The 20,553-nt window shown below is 34.0% G+C and overlaps 1 protein-coding gene across 3 annotated transcripts in view; it reads right to left on the reverse strand.

Annotated features, from left to right (window-relative positions):
* Positions 1–20,553, reverse strand: part of LRRC40 (leucine rich repeat containing 40) — a 55,945-nt gene that overhangs the window by 28,599 nt on the left and 6,793 nt on the right. For 2 of the 3 annotated variants that reach the window (XM_060023779.1, XM_060023772.1), the window contains exons 2-6: positions 15,350–15,463; positions 7,279–7,460; positions 5,602–5,675; positions 4,320–4,449; positions 1,014–1,137 (exon numbers count right to left, since the gene is read on the reverse strand). In XM_060023779.1, the coding sequence (XP_059879762.1) occupies positions 1,014–1,137; positions 4,320–4,449; positions 5,602–5,675; positions 7,279–7,460; position 15,350 (511 nt within the window). In that variant the 5' untranslated portion in view covers positions 15,351–15,463. The remainder of the gene's footprint in view (positions 1–1,013; positions 1,138–4,319; positions 4,450–5,601; positions 5,676–7,278; positions 7,461–15,349; positions 15,464–20,553) is intronic. The other variant, XM_060023765.1, reaches the window with a different exon arrangement.

A 20,553-nucleotide genomic window follows, 5' to 3' on the forward strand; every position in this document is an offset into this window, starting at 1 on the left:
CTCATATATGATTAGCAAAAAAGAGTAGTAAGGTCTATAGCTGACACAGTGTGGTCATCAACTAAGAAATAATAATAGTTTGCCTTTAGACAAAAAAAAAAAAAAAATCACTATGAAGATTTTGGACTCTAAATCAAGAATTCTAACATGATTAAGTACACTTACTTAAAAGGTACTGAAACGTACCTTCAGTTTTTTTATCCCTTAATATTAGTTCTACAATACACCAAACATAATGGTTCAATGGTAAACTTTAATGGAACCACTAAATTTTAACTTTTTTTTTAAAAAGAATTGACAATTTGGGCAAAACTAGACTATCTCTTGACATTATTACTTATGGACCTCAAGGAGGATACAGTAATAATATAACCATGTATCATCGGTGGCATCACCTAGGAAAGGGGAATGACCTCTTCGTAAATGTTGAATAAAATGAATGAAGAGATAGAATAGCTCAAAACTTTAATCAATTTCTCAGGTATACAATATTACCACAATTTATAATCTTATTTTCTTTTTCTCCTTTTGATATGCCAAAGTATTGTTTTGGCAGTAATTCTTTTTTTTTATTGTTTTGTTTTATTATTTATTTATTTATGTATTTATTTAGGCTGCACCGAGTCTTAGTTGTGGCACACAGGATCTTAGTTGTGGCATGCAGACTCTTAGTTGCAGCATGCGGACTTCTTAGTTGTGGCATGTGAACTCTTAGTTGCGGCATGCATGCGGGATCTAGGTCCCCGACCAGGGATTGAACCCGGGCCCCCTGCATGGGGAGCACAGAGTCTTACCCACTGAACCATCAGGGAAGTCCCCTGGTGGTAATTCTTTACAAAGTTGCTAGACTACAATGGCCTGGAGAAAATCTGACTAGTTGTTATTATTTGCATTTACCACCATAAAATCTATTATTTTGCTTCTCTGTAACTAACTATAAAAAGAAATATTTTTTTAAATGTAAGTTGCACCAACTTCAAATTTTTTTATTTTTTAAAATAGAGAAGATTTACTTTTCATTCCACTTATTTCTGCAGGCAAACTCTTCAGTTGATTACTGGAAAGATTGAGTTGCAGCAGGCTGGACAGAGATGCAAAACTAGCAGGAACAGTTGTAAGACGATTGTTCGAAAGATCCTTTAAAAAGAGAAAGACAAAGTGAATGAATGAACAAGTAAATAAAAAAAGAAAGTATCCCTAAGGGGAGTTTCAGAATTTTGAGGGCATTGCAACATTAAAAAAACTATTTACAGATGATATGTTTTGTAACTCTCATTCACTGACAATTTCACAGATCATCATTCATTACCTCAATATACTCTGTGGGCCTACTATGTGCCTAATAATGTAGCAGAGAGGAATTAAAATGAATTCTGACTTCAAAAATATTTTACACAAAGGTTTCTGTTAATATTAAGTCATGCTGTACCATGTTATCATGTTTTCAAAAAAAAAATCTATTTTTTCATCCAATATTTGTTGAGTACCTATGATAAATCAGGCAAACTGTATCGTTAAATTGTAATATGAAATGAAAAACATCTTTGCAAGAAAGAAAAATTCTTGGAAGGAAAAAAAAGTAAGCTGAAAAAAAATGGCCATTTTAATTTGGGAGGAAAAAAATATTCCCTCTTGGTTCTGCTGACCTCAGCAAGTCTGCTTTAAGTACAGAAGTCTACTCTACTCTCTAGTTTTCACTCATTCAAGCTTGCCTAATTAATCTCTATACCTTGATGTTGCTTTAAGTCTTTGTTTCTGTTTTGTCTTTTATGACAGAATATTTTTTTGAAACTTCCTTTAAAAGACAATGTTATGAATCAGGTATTCTTCTTACAACATTCAAATCAGATATAAGTACTACACCAGCTATCATCAAACTGTTAGGTAAGGCAAGTGGCAACAATGAATAAGAAAAAAATGACTTAGAGGAACTGTTCTCTGAAGACTATGATTTAGTCTAACGTTAAACAACTGTAACTCCAAATAAATTAAGATAGAAAAAGGAAAAATGCTAGATCAGTGTATTTTTTAAAACATACTGTTATTATAATAACATAAAATAACATATTATCATAATCTACAACATCAATATAATAATATACAACCCAAATACTCTAAGGTCTAAGAATCAACAGATTACTAATAAATAAATATTTAGTAATATCAAAAGTTACTGACACTAAATGCAATGTAGTATTCTGGATTGGATCCTGGAACAAAAAAAAAGGACATTAGTGGAAAAACTGGGAAAATATAAAATCTGTAGTTTAGTTAGCAATATTGTACAAATGTTAATTTCTTAGTTTTTACAAATATCCCATAGTTAAGTAAAATGTTCGCCCATTAGGGCTTCCCTGGTGGCGCAGTGGTTGAGAGTCCGCCTGCCGATGCAGGGGACACGGGTTCGTCCCCCGGTCCGGGAAGATCCCACATGGCGCGGAGCGGCTGGGCCCGTGGGCCATGGCTGCTGAGCCTGCGCTCCACAATGGGAGAGGCCACAGCAGTGAGAGGCCCGCGTACCGCAAAAAAAAAAAAAAAAAAAAAAAAAAAAAAAATGTTCGCCCATTAAGGTGGCTGAAGGGTATATGGGATCTCTCTGTACTATCTTTACAACTTTTCTGTAAATCTAAAATTATTCCAATATCAAAAGGTAAAAATAAAAAAAAGTTTCTGATAAAGAAAAGATTCACAAATTCTTAATAAGTTTTAAAGAACCCAGAACAACAGAATTGCTAATAAATATTTAATTACTGCAGTTAATGACTAAATTAGATACAAAATAAGTACAGTGCATATAAATTAATCATTATTTATGCTAAGTCATTTCTTCATTATTTATTTAGTACCATTGTGTTAAGCAGTTTTTATATAACTTTAAGAAATATTATTGGCTTAAATTATTATAGATCTTATACTTTTAATGTTTTAATATATTGTTGCTCAATTTATGATTTATTTGCTAATGAGTCCTTAAGAACACAGTTCTCAGCTGAAGCATCCTTTCATTATGCAGTGACTATCTGGGAACCCATAAAGAAAGTTTATTAGGTTTCCTTTAAGCTTTCTACTAGGCTTTTGTTTTTTTTTCTTTTTAAATCAATTGCTATCTTTTACCAGCAAATTTTATAAGGAAATCTGATGGCTCCTTCCTTTACCACTCATTTCACCTACCTATGCCTTTTACTTTCCAAACCTTATTTCCAATCTGATCAGATTGAAAAACAAAGAGCTACTGAAGAAATGGTTGAAGAGAGTATGTATTTTGATTTCAAACACTGGTGCAGATGGGTGAAATATCAAGAAAAAATAAGTAAAAGAAGCAATTTTTCCTTGAACAAAAAATAAACTTTAAGGCTAAAATGACTAATGAGTTTTTCAAAACATGTAATTGTGACTAGAACAAGAATGTAACATGAAATAACTATGTGGAGTAGAGATTTATATTAGAACATCTGATCGAATACAACTGAAGTCTTTCAGATAGGATACCTTACAGTAGAGCCTTACTTCTTCCGTGGTAAAGTGGGGGAACAAAAAAAAGGATACACTCTGAAGTCAGATTATTTTATGTTAAATTCCTAAATTCCTTACATATTAGTTATATGACTTTGGATGAGTTACTTTTTTTTTTTTTTTTACAAGTCTTAGTTTCTTATCAGTAATGGGGATAAAACTATCTACTTTGCTATGTGTATAGCAAAGTAATATGTAATCTACTATATGTATAGCAAATATAGTAATATGCTATAGGTATAGCAAAGTGCCTATTGTTTGTATTATTCTTAACAATATGACTAAAATAATATTTGCATTGCTTTATGGTTATCTCTATTTAAGATGTGAAATGGATAGAATAAAAATTTTTACCAAGAAATATGGCCATTTTGAAAAATAGGGTAGAAAAAACAGGCCCTGAAGGCATTATCTGGACACTCAGAGGACAAAAGAGCCATAAGGGCTACAGAGGAGGAAATGAAAATGGAGATAAAAAAGGGAATTGGTATACGCTAAAAACACCTTTCCTCTATTTTACTAAGCCATAAAAGCCTCTGAATAACAAAGTCATCCTCAATGGCTCCTTTCCCAAACTCTATTCCTAAATTAAAATCTAAGGTGATTTCCTTCATAAGAAAAACATAAGAAAATCAAATTTACAATTACTAAGTTAGCATTCTAATTGTAATTCACTGTTTCTGATAATCTAGTCATACAATCAGCTGCCCATGTAACCATGATTTCAATCATACATCCAATTTTTCAGCCTAATAAAAAATCCCACCAGCCCCAAATTATATAAATATTGCAAAATCAAAACTTACTAAATCTTCTAAGTTGGAAAGTTGTTCAAATCCCCTTGGTATGCAAGTTAGTTCATTATGCTGGAGATATAGGCCCTTCAGGTTTCTTAGATTTGTAATTTCTTCAGGGAGCATTTTCAGATTGTTATGGCTATTGATTGATAAAACAAATGCTGAACAATTTCGTGACAACACAATAAATATTTATAAAGGCATTTTTGCTAATCGACTACCTGGGCTCATTAAAAAAAATGAAGTAAGGTTACTAATTTTAAGTACTTACAAACTTTACATCCTAAAAGTACACACCCATTAAAATGACAGTAATCTAATGTAATCAAATTGAGAGTTTCAAAGAAATAAAGATTTTTAACCAAACATATAATTTGTGAACTTTTGATTGGTTCCTTTTAATCAACTTGATTTTACATATAAATGAAAACATTGGGCTATAATTTTTACACTGCATATGAGGCTTAGAATTTTGACAAAGATGTGCACATACATACACTACAATGAAGTCACATTTTACATGGGGATTAGGTTTCAACGTAGCACTCAAGACAAAAATAGCTATTTCTGTTTGAGGGCCTGGCATGTCCAGATGAATGCAATATGCAACTCCAGTCTTATTTTTCACCAAATAAGGACTGTTACTTGAGGAACTGTTGTTCTCCCTCAAACCAGTTAACTCCAGAAAACTGCAACTTTATCATGCTGTGATAGATAGATTTATATCTATTTTATAAGCCCCAGTTTTTCAAACTATGTTTTGAACACTTAAACTTTTTCATTTTTTTCTCCTAAATTAAATCTTCCCTAATCCCTTTCCCCCTGTGTATATATAACATAAAAGGCAGTTATTTTTCTTGAAAGTCTGAGTGTGTACTGAAGGGCAAACAGAGTTAGCTAGGGCCTTAGCCACCTGGCTTCCCATGTACCTATCAGTGAGTACCAGACGCATACCCATGGAATTCCAGGAGTCCTCAGAAAAGTTTAAAAACTACTGATATCGAAAACATGAAATTTTCCTCATTATAACCACTAAAAATTATTTCATAAAAATAAAAAGTATTTAAAAAAAAATCAACTGGCCTTAAATTTGTAAAATCAGAAAACATGCAGGCAATTCTAAAACAAAATAATCTGAGAAATAAAACTTAAAATTATTATTCTGCTTAATCACTTTCTGAGATAATACAAAACATTTTTTACATGCTAGAAAAAGTATTTGAAAAAATTTTTAAAGAATGTTAGATTTACACCCTTATACTAGCAATACTGAAATAAGTTTAAATTTTACCTGACATTAAGTTTCTGAAGATTTTCTAATTCTCTTATAGCAGAAGGAAGGGATGTCAGCTGATTATCATGTATCTAAAAGTTATTAAAAGACACAGTCAATATCTTAGTCTTACAATTAACCATGAGCTTTGCTATTGTACAATATTCTCTGATGACAGTCTCGTTATTCTAGCTCAAAAGCATAGCTGGGCTATTGGTAATTTGTTTTGAGTATAGAAAAGAAAAAGGAGTTTGAAATTGACCAAACTGCTGCTAATAAATCATGAAGTGATAAGAGATCAATTTTAAAATACTACAGTTAAAAAAAAAAACAAAAAACTTCCCCTCACTGAGTGGAACTTCAATCTCAAATGAGAGATGACAAGGTCAGAAACTAACAGCCCTCTGATCGTATGATTAATGTCAACATTTACAAAAAATAAATGAGGGAGACTTCTCTCATGTTCTTACAGAATCATATGCTTTTAAGGTACAAGGAACCTTTAAGAGAACACTTATGCCAATTCATTCATTTAACAAATGAAGAATATAAAAACTTCTTTAGAAATCTCACTACATCTAACTTTTTCAGACATGAAATGGAAGATTTTTGATGATCCTAAGTAAAGTATATCAGAAGTCTGTAGATTATGAAATAAACTACTCATGACATGGCAACTAGGGATTAAAAACATAGTCCCTGGGCTTCCCTGGTGGCGCAGTGGTTGAGAGTCCGCCTGCCGATGCTAGGGGACGCGCGTTCGTGCCCCGGTCTGGGAGGATCCCACGTGCCGCGGAGCGGCTGGGCCTGTGGGCCGTGGCCGCTGAGCCTGCGCGTCTGGAGCCTGTGCTCCGCAACGGGAGAGGCCACATCAGTGAGAGGCCCGCGTACCACAAAAAAACAAAAAACAAAAAACAAAAAAAACACAACATAGTCCCTGAATAAACACACAAAAATTTAAGCCCAATAATTCAAGTCAGTATTGGAGATAAGTTACCAAAAAAACCCCCCAAAGTAACAAAAAAAAAAACCCAAAAAACAAAACAATATTAAATACTTGCTTTAACACCGACAATAATAATGATGATAAAAATAATAGCAATAGGGCTTCCCTGGTGGCGCAGTGGTTGGGAGTCCACCTGCCAATGCAGGGGACACGGGTTAGTGCCCCGGTCCGGGAAGATCCCACATGCCACGGAGCAGCTGGGCCCGTGAGCCATGGCCGCTGAGCCTGCGCGTCCGGAGCCTCCGCAACGGGAGAGGCCACAACAGTGAGAGGCCCGCTTACCGCAGGAAAAAAAAAAATATATATATATATAATAATAGCAATTAAAAAAAAGACGAGCAGCAGCAACCACTTGTTAAATACCAATTCTGTCTGTATGCATTAACTCATTTAATTCAAAGAACAATTTTTAAAAACAGGTAGTAGTACCAGTCTCGGTTTATAAACATAGAAACTGAAGCACAAAGAGGTAACCTTCCCGAGATCACACAGCTATCAAGTGGCAGAGTCAAAATTTGAAGCCTGATGTTCTGACTCTGCACTCAACCATTATGCTATGCCGAACACAGTAATTTGTTATTCTTCCTTGCACTCTACCGATTGAACATGGGTCTTCTATTACTCAAAGCCTAAATTTAGCTTTAGAGTCTCTTCAGACGAAGATCCATATTTATAATCAGTCAACTTACATCAAGAACAGTCAGTGCAGGAAGGAGTCGGAGGTCATCAGTAAGTGACTGAAGTTTATTGTTTGATATGATTAGTTTGGTCAAATCTGTCTGTTCCCACCATCGCTCAGTAGCACTGAATGAAAGATTCTGATTAGCTTCTTCAGGGATATCCACATTTATTCTCCAAACACACTGAGGCACTATTTCCACCACCACCAAACCAAAAAAAAAAAAAGAAGGGAAAGAGGTGAGATACTAAGTACACATGTTTATAACAGCTATTCTGCTTATCTACTGAAAAGAAGTTTCTGAAACACTAAAAAAACACTTTCAAATAAATCAAACAAATAGCAATGAATTCCAACTACATTACAATGGAAGTTGATTTTATTCCAAAACAGAATATTGGATATGTATTTTTCATATTAGATCTCACTCTTATCTTCATTCAACTATATTTACTCTATACATTCCCTGCACAGCACATAGTGGTTAGATATACAAGACAAATAAAGAATGGACTCTACCATTAGGCAACCATAACAGAGAACGTATGGAAATCAACATTTAAACTAACTCATTTATATCTCATAGCAACTCCGTAAGGTAGGTGTTATTCTCACTTTACAGATGAGAAAAATGGGGCACAGAGAATGTATCATTTACCCAGGGTTATATAGCTAAACGGGATTTAAACCCTGGAAAAACTAAATTGTCTTGCTTCTCAGTGAATATTTGTAAGGTATATCTGACTCTGGTAGCTGCTCTCTATTTTATCTGACGTACAATTTTATTTCTTATCCCATCACACAACATTGTATTACTTCTGTTGCAGCATATACAGCAATTCCTTTGACACTGCAAATAAGACTGTTCAAGTTAAACAGAAAGAGTCCAGGTTTATCACTATAACACTTGAAGCTCCAGAAAATATTAACTTGCTCTAGTGCTATAGCAGAACTATTTTAAATAGTCCTTCATTCCTTGATACCAGTAGGACGATATATGGGTATGATCTAGAACTTTAGCTAATATTAATCAAGGCAACCATTGGTTATGCCTTACAGTTACTGACTATCATTTTAAAATGACATTAAATGGAAAGGTGTGGTCAAAGTTTCAAGTTCAGGACACAATCAGATCAAGCAATCCAATACAATGGTTTTACAGAAGCAAAGCAAAGTTCCTGAAATCCATTCACTCAAAAAAAATGAGGTACCTATACTTGTATTAGAATAAATTATAAGATCCCTTTCCTACCCTTCTCTCTGCCTAAGCAATCTGCATTTCTCTACTCTTCTATCAATGAATCCCCAGCAAATGGGAATAAAACAGAATGAAAATCCACCCATGTTTATGCACAGAGGTTTATTTTTAAAGCAAAGCAAAGAAACAAAAGCCACTCTTTCCAACTCTTTGAGTACAAAAGCAGCATAAAATGTACCTTCACTGTTGTTATTATTATTTTGGTGGGTAGATATGGATGACTGAGTGGGAATGAGAAACACACATCAGCCCAGCACTAGCATGTGAAGTTACTGACACCAAATGAGTCAATAAAAATGGGTACATTTATGTATTTGACTAAAAATCAATGTTACCCTTAAGCAAAAACAAGTTACAAATGTGCCATACCAGTTTGGGTCACCAACAAAAAGCTCCAGTATAAGAACGACAAAAAAAAAAAAAAACAAGGCAAGACAAAACAATACAAAACATTAAAAAAAAATGTATGGAAGAAGCTATGTGAGATGCACAAGTCTACTCCTAAAGAAAATATGTAGAGCATTGTGCATATATTTTTCTCTTAACACCTACACGTACATAGGTACATTAAGACGATTATACTTAAAAGGCAATGTAATGGAAAATATCTTTTTTTGTAAGGAGGAAGGTGGAGAACACAAGAAATTTGTATACAACACAACAAAAATATCTGTTACCCATGAACTACACTAAATGAATGTTACAATTTTATCATTATTACTTCAGATATTTTGGTTAACCAAATTTGTCTTTGTAGGAACTATCACGGGATGGATAATTGTTGATACTATACTGCTGTTATTAAATATGTATCAATTTGCTTTTCCATAAACATTGACTTACTGCTCATTCTTTTCCCCATTGTTTGTGAAATATCTCAATTTCTTCAAGAGTTTATAGCACCAAGATTCATGTCACTTTTCTTCCCTCCCCACAAATATGAAGAACCACTGAAAGGTATATTGTCCTAATTATTGAGGAATTCAGTGGAGCCATCCTAAAAGTAGCTTACCAATTCACAAAACAGAAACTACCAGGTAAAAAATAAATGTCAATAGGCATATAAATGTGAAAAAAATTTACTATGGAGTTAGATTTATTTGCTTTATGTAATTTTTAAAGTTATATAATATGTCAAATATATACATAAATTAACAAATAGTATAATGAAATAATGCTCCACGTACCCACCGCCCACATTTAACAGTTATCAACTCATGGCCAATCTTGCTCATATATAATCCCATATCACAATGATCTAAACTACAATCTTAGGAAGATAGAAAAGAACAAAGTAAACCCAAAGTAAACAAAAAAAGAGTAGAAATCAATGACATCGAAAACAAATACGGTAACAGATAAAAAGCAATAAAACCAATACCCAGTTCTTTGAAAGTGGGAATATCACTACCAATCTTACAAATGTTAAGAAGATAAGGGAAGGGGCTTCCCTGGTGGCACAGTGGTGAAGAATCCACCTGCCAGTACAGGGTACATGGATTTGAGCCCTGGTCCGGGAAGATCCCACATGCCATGGAGCAACTAAGCCTGTGCACAACTACTGAGCCTGCGCTCTAGAGCCCGTGAGCTACAACACTGAGCCCGTGAGCCACAACTAATGAGCCTGTGTTCCACAACTACTGAAGCCCGTGCCTAGAATCCATGCTCCGCAACAAGAGAAGCCACCACAGTGAGAAGCCCGTGCACAATGAAGAGTATCCCCCCCACCCCGCTCACTGCAACTAGAGAAAGCCCGCGTGCAGCAACAAAGACCCTAAAAATAAATAAATAAATTTATTTTTTAAAAAAAGTATAAGGGAATATGATGAACAACTTTATATCCATACATTCAACAACTTAGAGGATATGGAGAAATTCCCTCAAAGGGGGAAAAAAAAAGCACAACAGCAATAGGAAATCTGAGTAGCCTTTTGAAAGGGTTCCTAGACCCAATTCCAGTGTGCATATTGTTCCCCATACAATCAATTCTCAGACACCCTCCTGGTGTCTCAACTCTGACACTACTAGGGGATATAGAATCAGATTCAACAAGTAAAGGGCTCAGTCCCACAAAACTGCCTTCCACTTCAGAGGCCAGTCACAAGCCCAGCTTATTACCAGTACTTCTCATCAATTGGCTATAAATCAGAGGTTCCCACGACTCCCTCCTTGGGTTCAGTTAATTTGCTAGAATGGCCCACAGAACTCAGGAAAACCCATTTACTCACTAGTGACAGATTTATTACGAACAATATTAAAGGATACAAACCAACAACCAGATGAAGAGATACATAGGGCAAGGTCTGAAAAAGGGAGCTTCCATCCTTGTAGAGCTCGTGGTCCGGCACAATGGCACATGGGAGCATACTGGTTCCCTAATGTGGAAGCTCTCAGAACCCTCTCCTTTTTTGGTTTTTACAGAGGCTTCATTACATAGGCATGATTGATTAACTCATTTGCCATTGGTGATTGATTCAACCTCTATCCCCTCTCTACTCCCCAGAATCAGGGTTTCTGGTTCTGATTCTATCTGTGGTTAGTTCTCCTGGCAACCAGCCTCCACCCTTAGGTGTTTTTTGCAAGTCACTTTCATTAACATAAACTCACTTGTGGTACTAAAGGCTTGTTAACAAGACACCATTTAACTTTTATGGCTCTGAAGCAGTTTTTTGGGGGTTTTGTTTTTGTTTTTCGGGAACTGAGGACAAGAAACCAAATATTATAACAAAGGATGCTCCCATTGCTCTTATTATTCAGGAAATTCCAAGGGTTTTGGGAGCTGTGGGCCAGGAACTATGGACCAAATATCTCTGAGAAATATATTTTGGTCATCTGAATGACCAAATATATATATTTCTTATAAATCACAATAAAGCACATAGTATCTACCAAAGAAATTAAACTTGCTATTTAAAACATTCCCACAAAGAAAACTCCAGGCCCAGATGACTTCACTGGTGAATTCTACAGACATTTAGAGTAGAAATGATACTGATTCTACAGACTGTTTCAGAAAATAGAGGAAAGAAAAATTCCCAGCTCATTTTATAAAGCCAGCACTACTCTGATATCAAAATCAAAGACATTAAAAGGGGGGGAAAAAAAAGCCAAAAACCAAAAACCAAATCTAAACACCATGACCAAGTGATTTATATAAGGAATGCAAGGCTACTTTAACATTTGAAAATGAATCAATGCAGTTGACCATATTAACAGAAAAAGAGTAACACAATATGACTGTCAAGGAATGAAAAAAAAAAAAAAGCATCTGACAAAATTCAACAATCATTCAAGATAAAAACTCTCAAAAAACTAGGTATGAAAGGGAACTCATTCAACCGGATAAAGGGTATCTTTGAAAAATCTACAGCTAACAATATACTTAATGGTGAAAAACTCAGGGCTTACTCTCTAAAATTGGGTACAAAGTGAGGATGCCCATTCTTACTGTGTCAATATTTTACTAGCAGTTCTGACTAATGCAACAAGGAAAGAAAAATAAATAAAAGCCATTCAGACTGAAAAGGAAGAAGTAAAACTGTCTCTATTAGCAGACATGAAGATCTATATAGAAAATCCTAAGAAAGCTACCAAAAAAATTAAATGTAATGAGTTTAGAAAGGTCACAGACTTCAAGCTTAATATACAAAAATCGATTGTGTTTCTACATATTAGCAATCAGTAACTGAAAACATTCTTAAATGCTTAAAGATTTACAAGACATAACATCTAAAACCATGAAATACTGAGTGTTAAATTTAACAAATATATGCAAAACCTATGGTATGAAAATACAAAATATATGAAAGACCTGTGTTTTTTGCTGTGAAAACTTAAAGAAGGTCTAGATAAGTAGAGAAATATACCAAGTTACAGCTTGAAGACTCAATATTTTTAAGATGTCACTTCTCAAAGTGACTTATAGATTCAGTACAATCCTAATCAAAATTCCAGAAGGCATTTCTGTAGAAACTAACAAGCTAATTCTAAAATGTATACTGAAATGCAAAAGAACTAAAATATATTAAACAATTTTGAAACAGAAGAAAGCGATAGGACTTAACAGTACTTGATTTTAATTTTTACCATAAAGCTTATATAAGGACAGACATATAGACCAACAGGGAAAAAAAAAAATGAGCTCAGAAAATATTCCAGGCAATAAAATAATGTCAGTTAATATTCAACAAAGTTGCCAAAATAATTTAGTAAGAAAGGAATAGTCTTTTAAACAAATGTTCGTATAGATAAAAAATGAACCTCAACTTTTACCTTGTGACATGCTCTAAAATTAATGCCAAGTAGAGCACAGACTTAAATGTAAAAGATAAAACTATAAAAATTCTATAAGAAAGCAAGGGAGAAAATCTTCACAGCCTTGGGATGGATAAAATTTCTCAGTATAGAAAAAGTACAATCATAAAAGAAAAAAATTGATAAATTGGACTTCATCAAAATTAAAAACTCTTATGTTTTTCTAAAGAAATTGTTCAGAAAATTAGGCAAGCCACAGACTGGGAGAATATATTAGATAGATACCAATATAGATATACAATATATCTGAGGACTTGCATCCCCAGAATATAAAAAGTCTTATAACTCAGGAAGACAAACAGCCCAATTAAAAATAGACAAAAAATCTGAACACTTGGCAAAAGATATACAAAAAACGAATGAGCAGTTGAAAAGATACTCAACATCATTAACCATCAAGGAAATGTAAATAAAACCATAAGGAGATACTGTAACACAACCACAAGAATGGCTAATGTTAAAAATAACGACAATACAAAGTGTTGGTAATGATGTGTGGCAACTGAATCTCTCATATTACTAGGGACAAACAGTTTGGTGAATTCTTATAAAGTTAAATATGCACTTATTATTATATGTCCAGCGATTCCACGCTCAGGTATTTAACTCAACAGAAATGATAACATATGTCTACACAAAGACTGTACTTGAAAACTCATAAGCAGTTTTATTCATAATAGCCAAAAGCTAAACACAACTCAACAGGTAAATGGATAAACAAACTGAAATACATACATACAATGGACTATTACTGTTCAACAATAAAAAGGAACTACTTTTGTAAACAATATGGATGACCCTCAAAAAACATTATACTAAGCAAAAGAAGCCTAACACGGAAAAATTGTAAATGTATAATTCTATTTGAATTAAATTCTAGAAGAGGCTAATTTATATTGACAAAAAGCAGACCACTGGTTCCATGGAGCTAGCAGTGGGGGTAGACTGACAGCAAGGGGAACGTTTCAAGTACTGGAAATGTTCTTTATCTTGATTTTGGTAGAAGTTACACAACTGTATATATTTGTCAAAACTCATTAAACTGTACACTTAAAATGAATGTACATACTGTTTGTAAATTATACCCCAATAAAGATAACTAAAGATAAAGAGAGAATTTTTTTAAATATAGATGATGTAATATATCAAGACAATCTTATGAATGCATATGTACACATATGTATATATGTGAATGAATAAAAAAATAAAGTGTGTATATGTGTGTATATATATACATATACACATATATATGTTTCTCACAGGGTAGATAATACCCTTAAGCAGCACTACCCAACAGAACTTTCTGCAATGATGGAAATATCCTGTATCTGCCCTATTTCATATGGTAGCCACTAGCTGCATATGGCCAATGAGCACTTATAATGTGGCCAAAGTGACTGAAGAACTTGATTTTTAATTTTATTTAATTTTGGTTAATAAAATTTAAATAGCCATATGTGACTAGAGACTTCCACAAGGGATGGCATGATCCTTAACAAACACTGCAAAAAGATTTCTTTACATGTATTTTTGGGCAATTCATTCTTTCTTCCATTGACAACAGCTAATTACAGAAATAGGGAGTCACAAATGGGTTGACAGCAGAGAACTGTCTAATTTGAGGAAGATACAAGTGGGTAGGTGAAGAAACAGAGAAGAAATAAAAAAACATGTCTAAAATGGTGTTTACATGGATGAATAAAAGAATGTGTAGCAAGTAAACTATAGGAGCAATAAATCATGAGATTAAAAAAATTTTTTTGACTCCTTTGGACAGTTTCATAAATATAATGATCATGCATAGTATACAATAATAACTGTTTACTTAAGGCAGAAAATCATACCCATTAAAGTCTAGATCTAGTCTAGATTGATTACCATCTTCTAAAAGACTGTAAATATATTCAACTATGATACACAGTATAGCATCATGGACATACACTGACCAAAGAGTCAGGGACCTAAGGCTCTGGTTTAAACTGTATAACTAATCAAACCGGCCAGTAACCTAGTATTTCTGGTCCCCAGTTTCCTCGTTGATTAAATGAGAGGGCCCTACTGTCACTTAAATGCTAGAATACAGTAACAGCAGTACAAAAAGGCTTTTGCTAGATGCAGGGTAATATTCGGATAATAGTTTATCTTACAAATGCCATTTACTAAACTGTCTACCCAATTATGAGCACTTTAAAAGAATAAACCAATAGATCAAGTCACTCTGTAAAGAATCCGGGAAAGCTCATTGATAAACATTCCAATTTTCTCCACAGTAGTTTATGTATGGCCACCAATGGCCTCATTACATTAAATAAAGAATTCCAAATTGATAAACCATAATATTATAGTGTCACTTTGAGGCTATCTTTAAAGTTTACACACACACACACACACACACACACACACACACACACACACACACACACACACACACACACACACACCCCCCAAAGTAAAATTAAAAAGTTATATGGAAGGCATTAACTCAAAAAGTTATATGGAAGGCATTAACTCAGTTGCAGCTTTAGGTTGATTCAAAGGAATATATCTTTGTGGTTTAGAACACCTGAACCACTGTTATTTTAGAATGCATGAAGACAACACTTCTTTGCTGAAGTCCAGGATACTGTAAGAAAAGAGTGAAACAATGTTAAACATATGAAAAGGAAAACATGTTTACTAATCACTTTAAGAGAAAAACATGCTTGAATTTATTACATTAACTTGAGGGTACATTCAGTTTTATAGTGAAGACAAGCTTCACTGAAACTATAATTCCATTCTTCCCAGCCTGTATTTTTTCTCTTCTACTCAAGAAAACATATTAAAATGCAAGTGAGTGAACATGATATTAATATAGGGGTAAGTTTAAATTTGCACTAATTTATTAAATAAACTTTGGCCTTGGCGATAACTTGGGATACACATCCCAACAGGTTAAAATACTAACATTTAGAAATGTATCAACAGATCAAGAAATAGGAATGGGATTTTCAATTAACTATCAAGGTCCTTGTTTTATAATCTAAACAAGTAGACTTCCCTGGATTTCAGTATACTAAAAATTAAATGTTCACCTCAGATTTTGCCATTACATATGGATTAAGGCACTTTCTTCGTGTTTTCATTTCTAAGAATTGTTTAAGAATTAGCTTGTTTTGATGATCTATTCACCTGGAAGCGTAGTTTCTTTCTGGAATTATTTGTTATAAAATCTGGATAGTTTGGTTAATTCTCATTAGCTTTTTAGAATATAACAGTAAATTCCATTAAGACAATCAGGAGTCAAAATACAGAGTTAAGCTAAATAGTAAAGCAGAACATGGTTAATACAGATTTAAGGATGGTTATTTAAAATCTTAGTAAACATATGGTTTGTGTTACACTTTTTGTCGTGTCACAACAAACTGTACAAACTGAACATGGCAAATTTTCATTACCCTAAAACAGACAACATGACATCTTGTGGCCTAGAAGCCCTAGACCTATTTACTTAATTCCACAAACAGAAACTAACCAAACTGCTCTCTTCAAGATAAGGAATGATAGACTTACACCCATATTTCTCTCTCAAATAATATGGTTTCCAAACTAATTTAATTGGCTTATTTAATAAATTATCCACTTACCAATGTTCTTGTCAGTTCAATAGTGTGGTTTCCTTTAGAATTTACAGCATTCTTTTGTTCCAAACACTGGCCCCTCTTACTTTCATTGAGTTTTTGAGTCACTCAAAAACATTCCTACACTACTGTTCTGCCATGGTCATGCAAGCACAAGGCAACAATCAATACCTCCTTTACAATTCTACTTTCATTTTATCTGGTCCAATGAAAAAGAGCTGCAATATCTATACTGAACAAAAGATAATTAATTTTGGTTGAAAGATAATATATTCCCACACTGCTGCTCATAAAAAGAGCTGTCACTTAAAATTTCCAGGATATTTCTAATGTGCTTCTTTGAAGTTGGTTATTAGTTATTTTGTTTGGGTATACCTTTCTAAGTAACTTCTAGAACTGACACTCAGAATGATGACTCTAAAACTGCCAACAATATTTGGATATTTAAATTAATCACAATATTCATAAGACAGACTATTATCTGATTATTTTAATGACTCTATTTTTCAAGTGTTCCTGAAAAATGTACAAATAGAAGTCATAAAAGCAGAACTCAGTACAATTCCAAATTTGTTAAAAATAAAAAAAACAGAAAGTAAATTAAATATATTCACACACACACACACACAAAATTATAAAAGAAAAACCTCCAAAATATCAACAGTGATAACCGTAGATGGTTAATTTCATTTTTTATGCTGTATATAGATTCTACTTTTTCTAAGTAGACATATTGGTTATATAAAGAGGAAAATAATAAATAGTATTTTTACAAAAGAACTAGGACCTAGTTCTTTCGCAAAGGAACTAGAAAAGAAAGCGTATCTAAAAACCCTTAAGAGTACACAGATTTCAGTTACAGGTAAATATTTATCTGCACTGTACAGATACCAGTTAACAACCCCATCTAGTTAGTAAAATGCCTCACAGCTCTAACAAGTGACCTCATTAAGAAGAATCCATTTCAGGAGGCCACCACTTAAGAATAAGAATCAATAGAATTTTTGGGGGGAGGGATAAATTGGAAGACTGGGATTGACATATACACACTACTATATATAAAATAGATAACTAAATAATAAGGACCTACTGCATAGCACAGGGAACTCTACTCAGTACTCTGTAATAGCCTATATGGGATAAAAATCTAAAATAAGAGTCGATATATGTATATGTATAACAGATTCACTTTGCTGTACACCTGAAACTAACACAACATTGTAAATAAACTATACTCCAATAAAAATTTTTAAAAAAATTAAACCAAAATAAAACAAGAAAAAAGTAACAAAATGGAAAGAATGAAAATAAAATAATATAGATTTAAACTCAAATGTATCAATAATTATATTAAATGTAAACAGATTAAATGCTGTGATTGAAGAAAAACAGATTATAGCAACCATGCTACAGGAAGGGCTGAATTACCTTTCCATTCTTAAAACAGAAAATGATATTGAGGCTCTTGTTGCTGCAGCCAGGAGTCAGTGCTGTGCCTCTGAGGTAGGAGAGCCAACTTCAGGACACTGGTCCACAAGAGACCTCCCAGCTCCAAATCAAACGGTGAAAATTTCCCAGAGATTTCCATCTCAACACCAGAACCCAGCTTCACTCAATGACCAGCAAGCTACAGTGCTGGACACCCTATGCCAAACAACTAGCAAGGCAGGAACACAGCCCCATCCATTAGCAGAGAGGTTGCCTAAAATCATAGTAAGTGCACAGACACCCCAAAACACACCACCAGACGTGTACCTGCCCACCAGAAAGACACGATCCAGCCTCATCCACCAGAACACAGGCACTAGTCCCCTCCACCAGGAAGCCTACACAACCCACTGAACCAACCTTAGCCACTGGGGACAGACACCAAAAACAATCGGAACTACGAACCTGCAGCCTGCAAAAAGGAGACCCCAAACACAGTAAGATAAGCAAAATGAGAAGACAGAAAAACACACAGCAGATGAAGGAGCAAGATAAAAACCCACCAGACCTAACAAATGAAGAGGAAATAGGCAGTCTACCTGAAAAAGAATTCAGAATAATGATAGTAAAGATGATCCAAAATCTTGGAAATAGAATAGACAAGATGCAAGAAACATTTAACAAGGACCTAGAAGAACTAAAGATGAAACAAGCAACGATGAACAACACAATAAATGAAATTAAAAATACTCTAGAAGGGTTCAATAGCAGAATAACTGAGGCAGAAGAACGGATAAGTGACCTGGAAGATAGAATAGTGGAAATAACTACTGCAGGTCAGAATAAAGAAAAAAGAATGACAAGAACTGAGGACAGTCTCAGAGACCTCTGGGACAACATTAAATGCACCAACATTCAAATTATAGGGGTTGCTGAAGAAGAAGAGAAAAAGAAAGGGACTGAAAAAATATTTGAAGAGATTATAGTTGAAAACTTCTCTAACATGGGAAAGGAAATAGTTAATCAAGTCCAGGAAGCACAGAGAGTCCCATACAGGATAAATCCAAGGAGAAATACACCAAGACACATATTAATCAAACTGTCAAAAATTAAATACAAAGAAAACATATTAAAAGCAGCAAGTGAAAAACAACAAATAACACACAAGGGAATCCCCATAAGGTTAACAGCTGATCTTTCAGCAGAAACTCTGCAAGCCAGAAGCGACTGGCAGGACATATTTAAAGTGATGAAGCAGAAAAACCTGCAACCAAGATTACTCTACCCAGCAAGGATCTCATTCAGATTTGATGGAGAAATTAAAACCTTTACAGACAAGCAAAAGCTGATAGAGTTCAGCACCACCAAACCAGCTTTACAACAAATGCTAAAGGAACTTCTCTAGGAAAGAAACACAAGAGAAGGAAAAGACCTACAATAACGAACCCAAAACAATTTAGAAAATGGTAATAGGAACATACATATCGATAATTACCTTAAATGTAAATGGACTAAATGCTCCCACCAAAAGACACAGATTGGCTGAATGGATACAAAAACAAGACCCATATATATGCTGTCTACAAGAGACCCACTTCAGACCTAGAGACACATACAGACTGAAAGTAAGGAGATGGAAAAAGATATTCCATGCAAATGGAAACCAAAAGAAAGCTGGAGTAGTAATTCTCATATCAGACAAAATTGACTTTAAAATAAAGACTATTAAAGAGACAAAGAAGGACACTACATTAATGATCAAGGGATCGATCCAAGAAGAAGATATAACAATTGTAAATATTTATGCACTCAACATAGGAGCACCTCAATACATAAGGCAAATACTAACAGCCATAAAAGGGGAAATTGACAGTAACATGTTCATAGTAAGGGACTTAAACACCCCACTTGCACCCATGGACAGATCATCCAAAATGAAAATAAATAAGGAAACACAAGCTTTAAATGATACATTAAACAAGATGGACTTAATTGATATTTATAGGACATTCCATCCAAAAACAACAGAATACACATTTTTCTCAAGTGCTCATGGAACATTCTCCAAGATAGATCATATGTTGGGTCACAAACCAAGCCTTGGTAAATTTAAGAAAATTGAAATTGTATCAAGTATGTTTTCCGACCACAACGCTATGAGACTAGTATCAATTAAGGAAAAGATCCGTAAAAGGTACAAACACATGGAGGCTAAACAATACACTACTTAATAACGAAGTGATCACTGAAGAAATCAAAGAGGAAATTAAAAAATACCTAGAAACAAATGACAATGGAGACATGATGACCCAAAACGTATGAGACGCAGCAAAAGCAGTTCTACGAGGGAAGTTTATACCAATACAATCCTACCTTAAGAAACAGGAAACATCTCGAATAAACAACCTAACCTTGCACCTAAAGCAATTACAGAAAGAAGAACAACAAAAACCCAAAGTTAGCAGAAGGAAAGAAATCATAAAAATCAGATCAGAAATAAATGAAAAAGAAATGAAGGAAATGATAGCAATAATCAGTAAAACTAAAACCCGGTTCTTTGAGAAGATAAACAAAATTGATAAACCATTAGCCACACTCATCAAGAAAAAAGGGAGAAGTCTCAAATAAAAAGAATTAGAAATGAAAAAGGAGAAGTAACAACTGA

This window comes from Delphinus delphis, chromosome 1, assembly GCF_949987515.2.
Source record: "Delphinus delphis chromosome 1, mDelDel1.2, whole genome shotgun sequence".
NCBI classification, from domain to species: domain Eukaryota; kingdom Metazoa; phylum Chordata; class Mammalia; order Artiodactyla; family Delphinidae; genus Delphinus; species Delphinus delphis.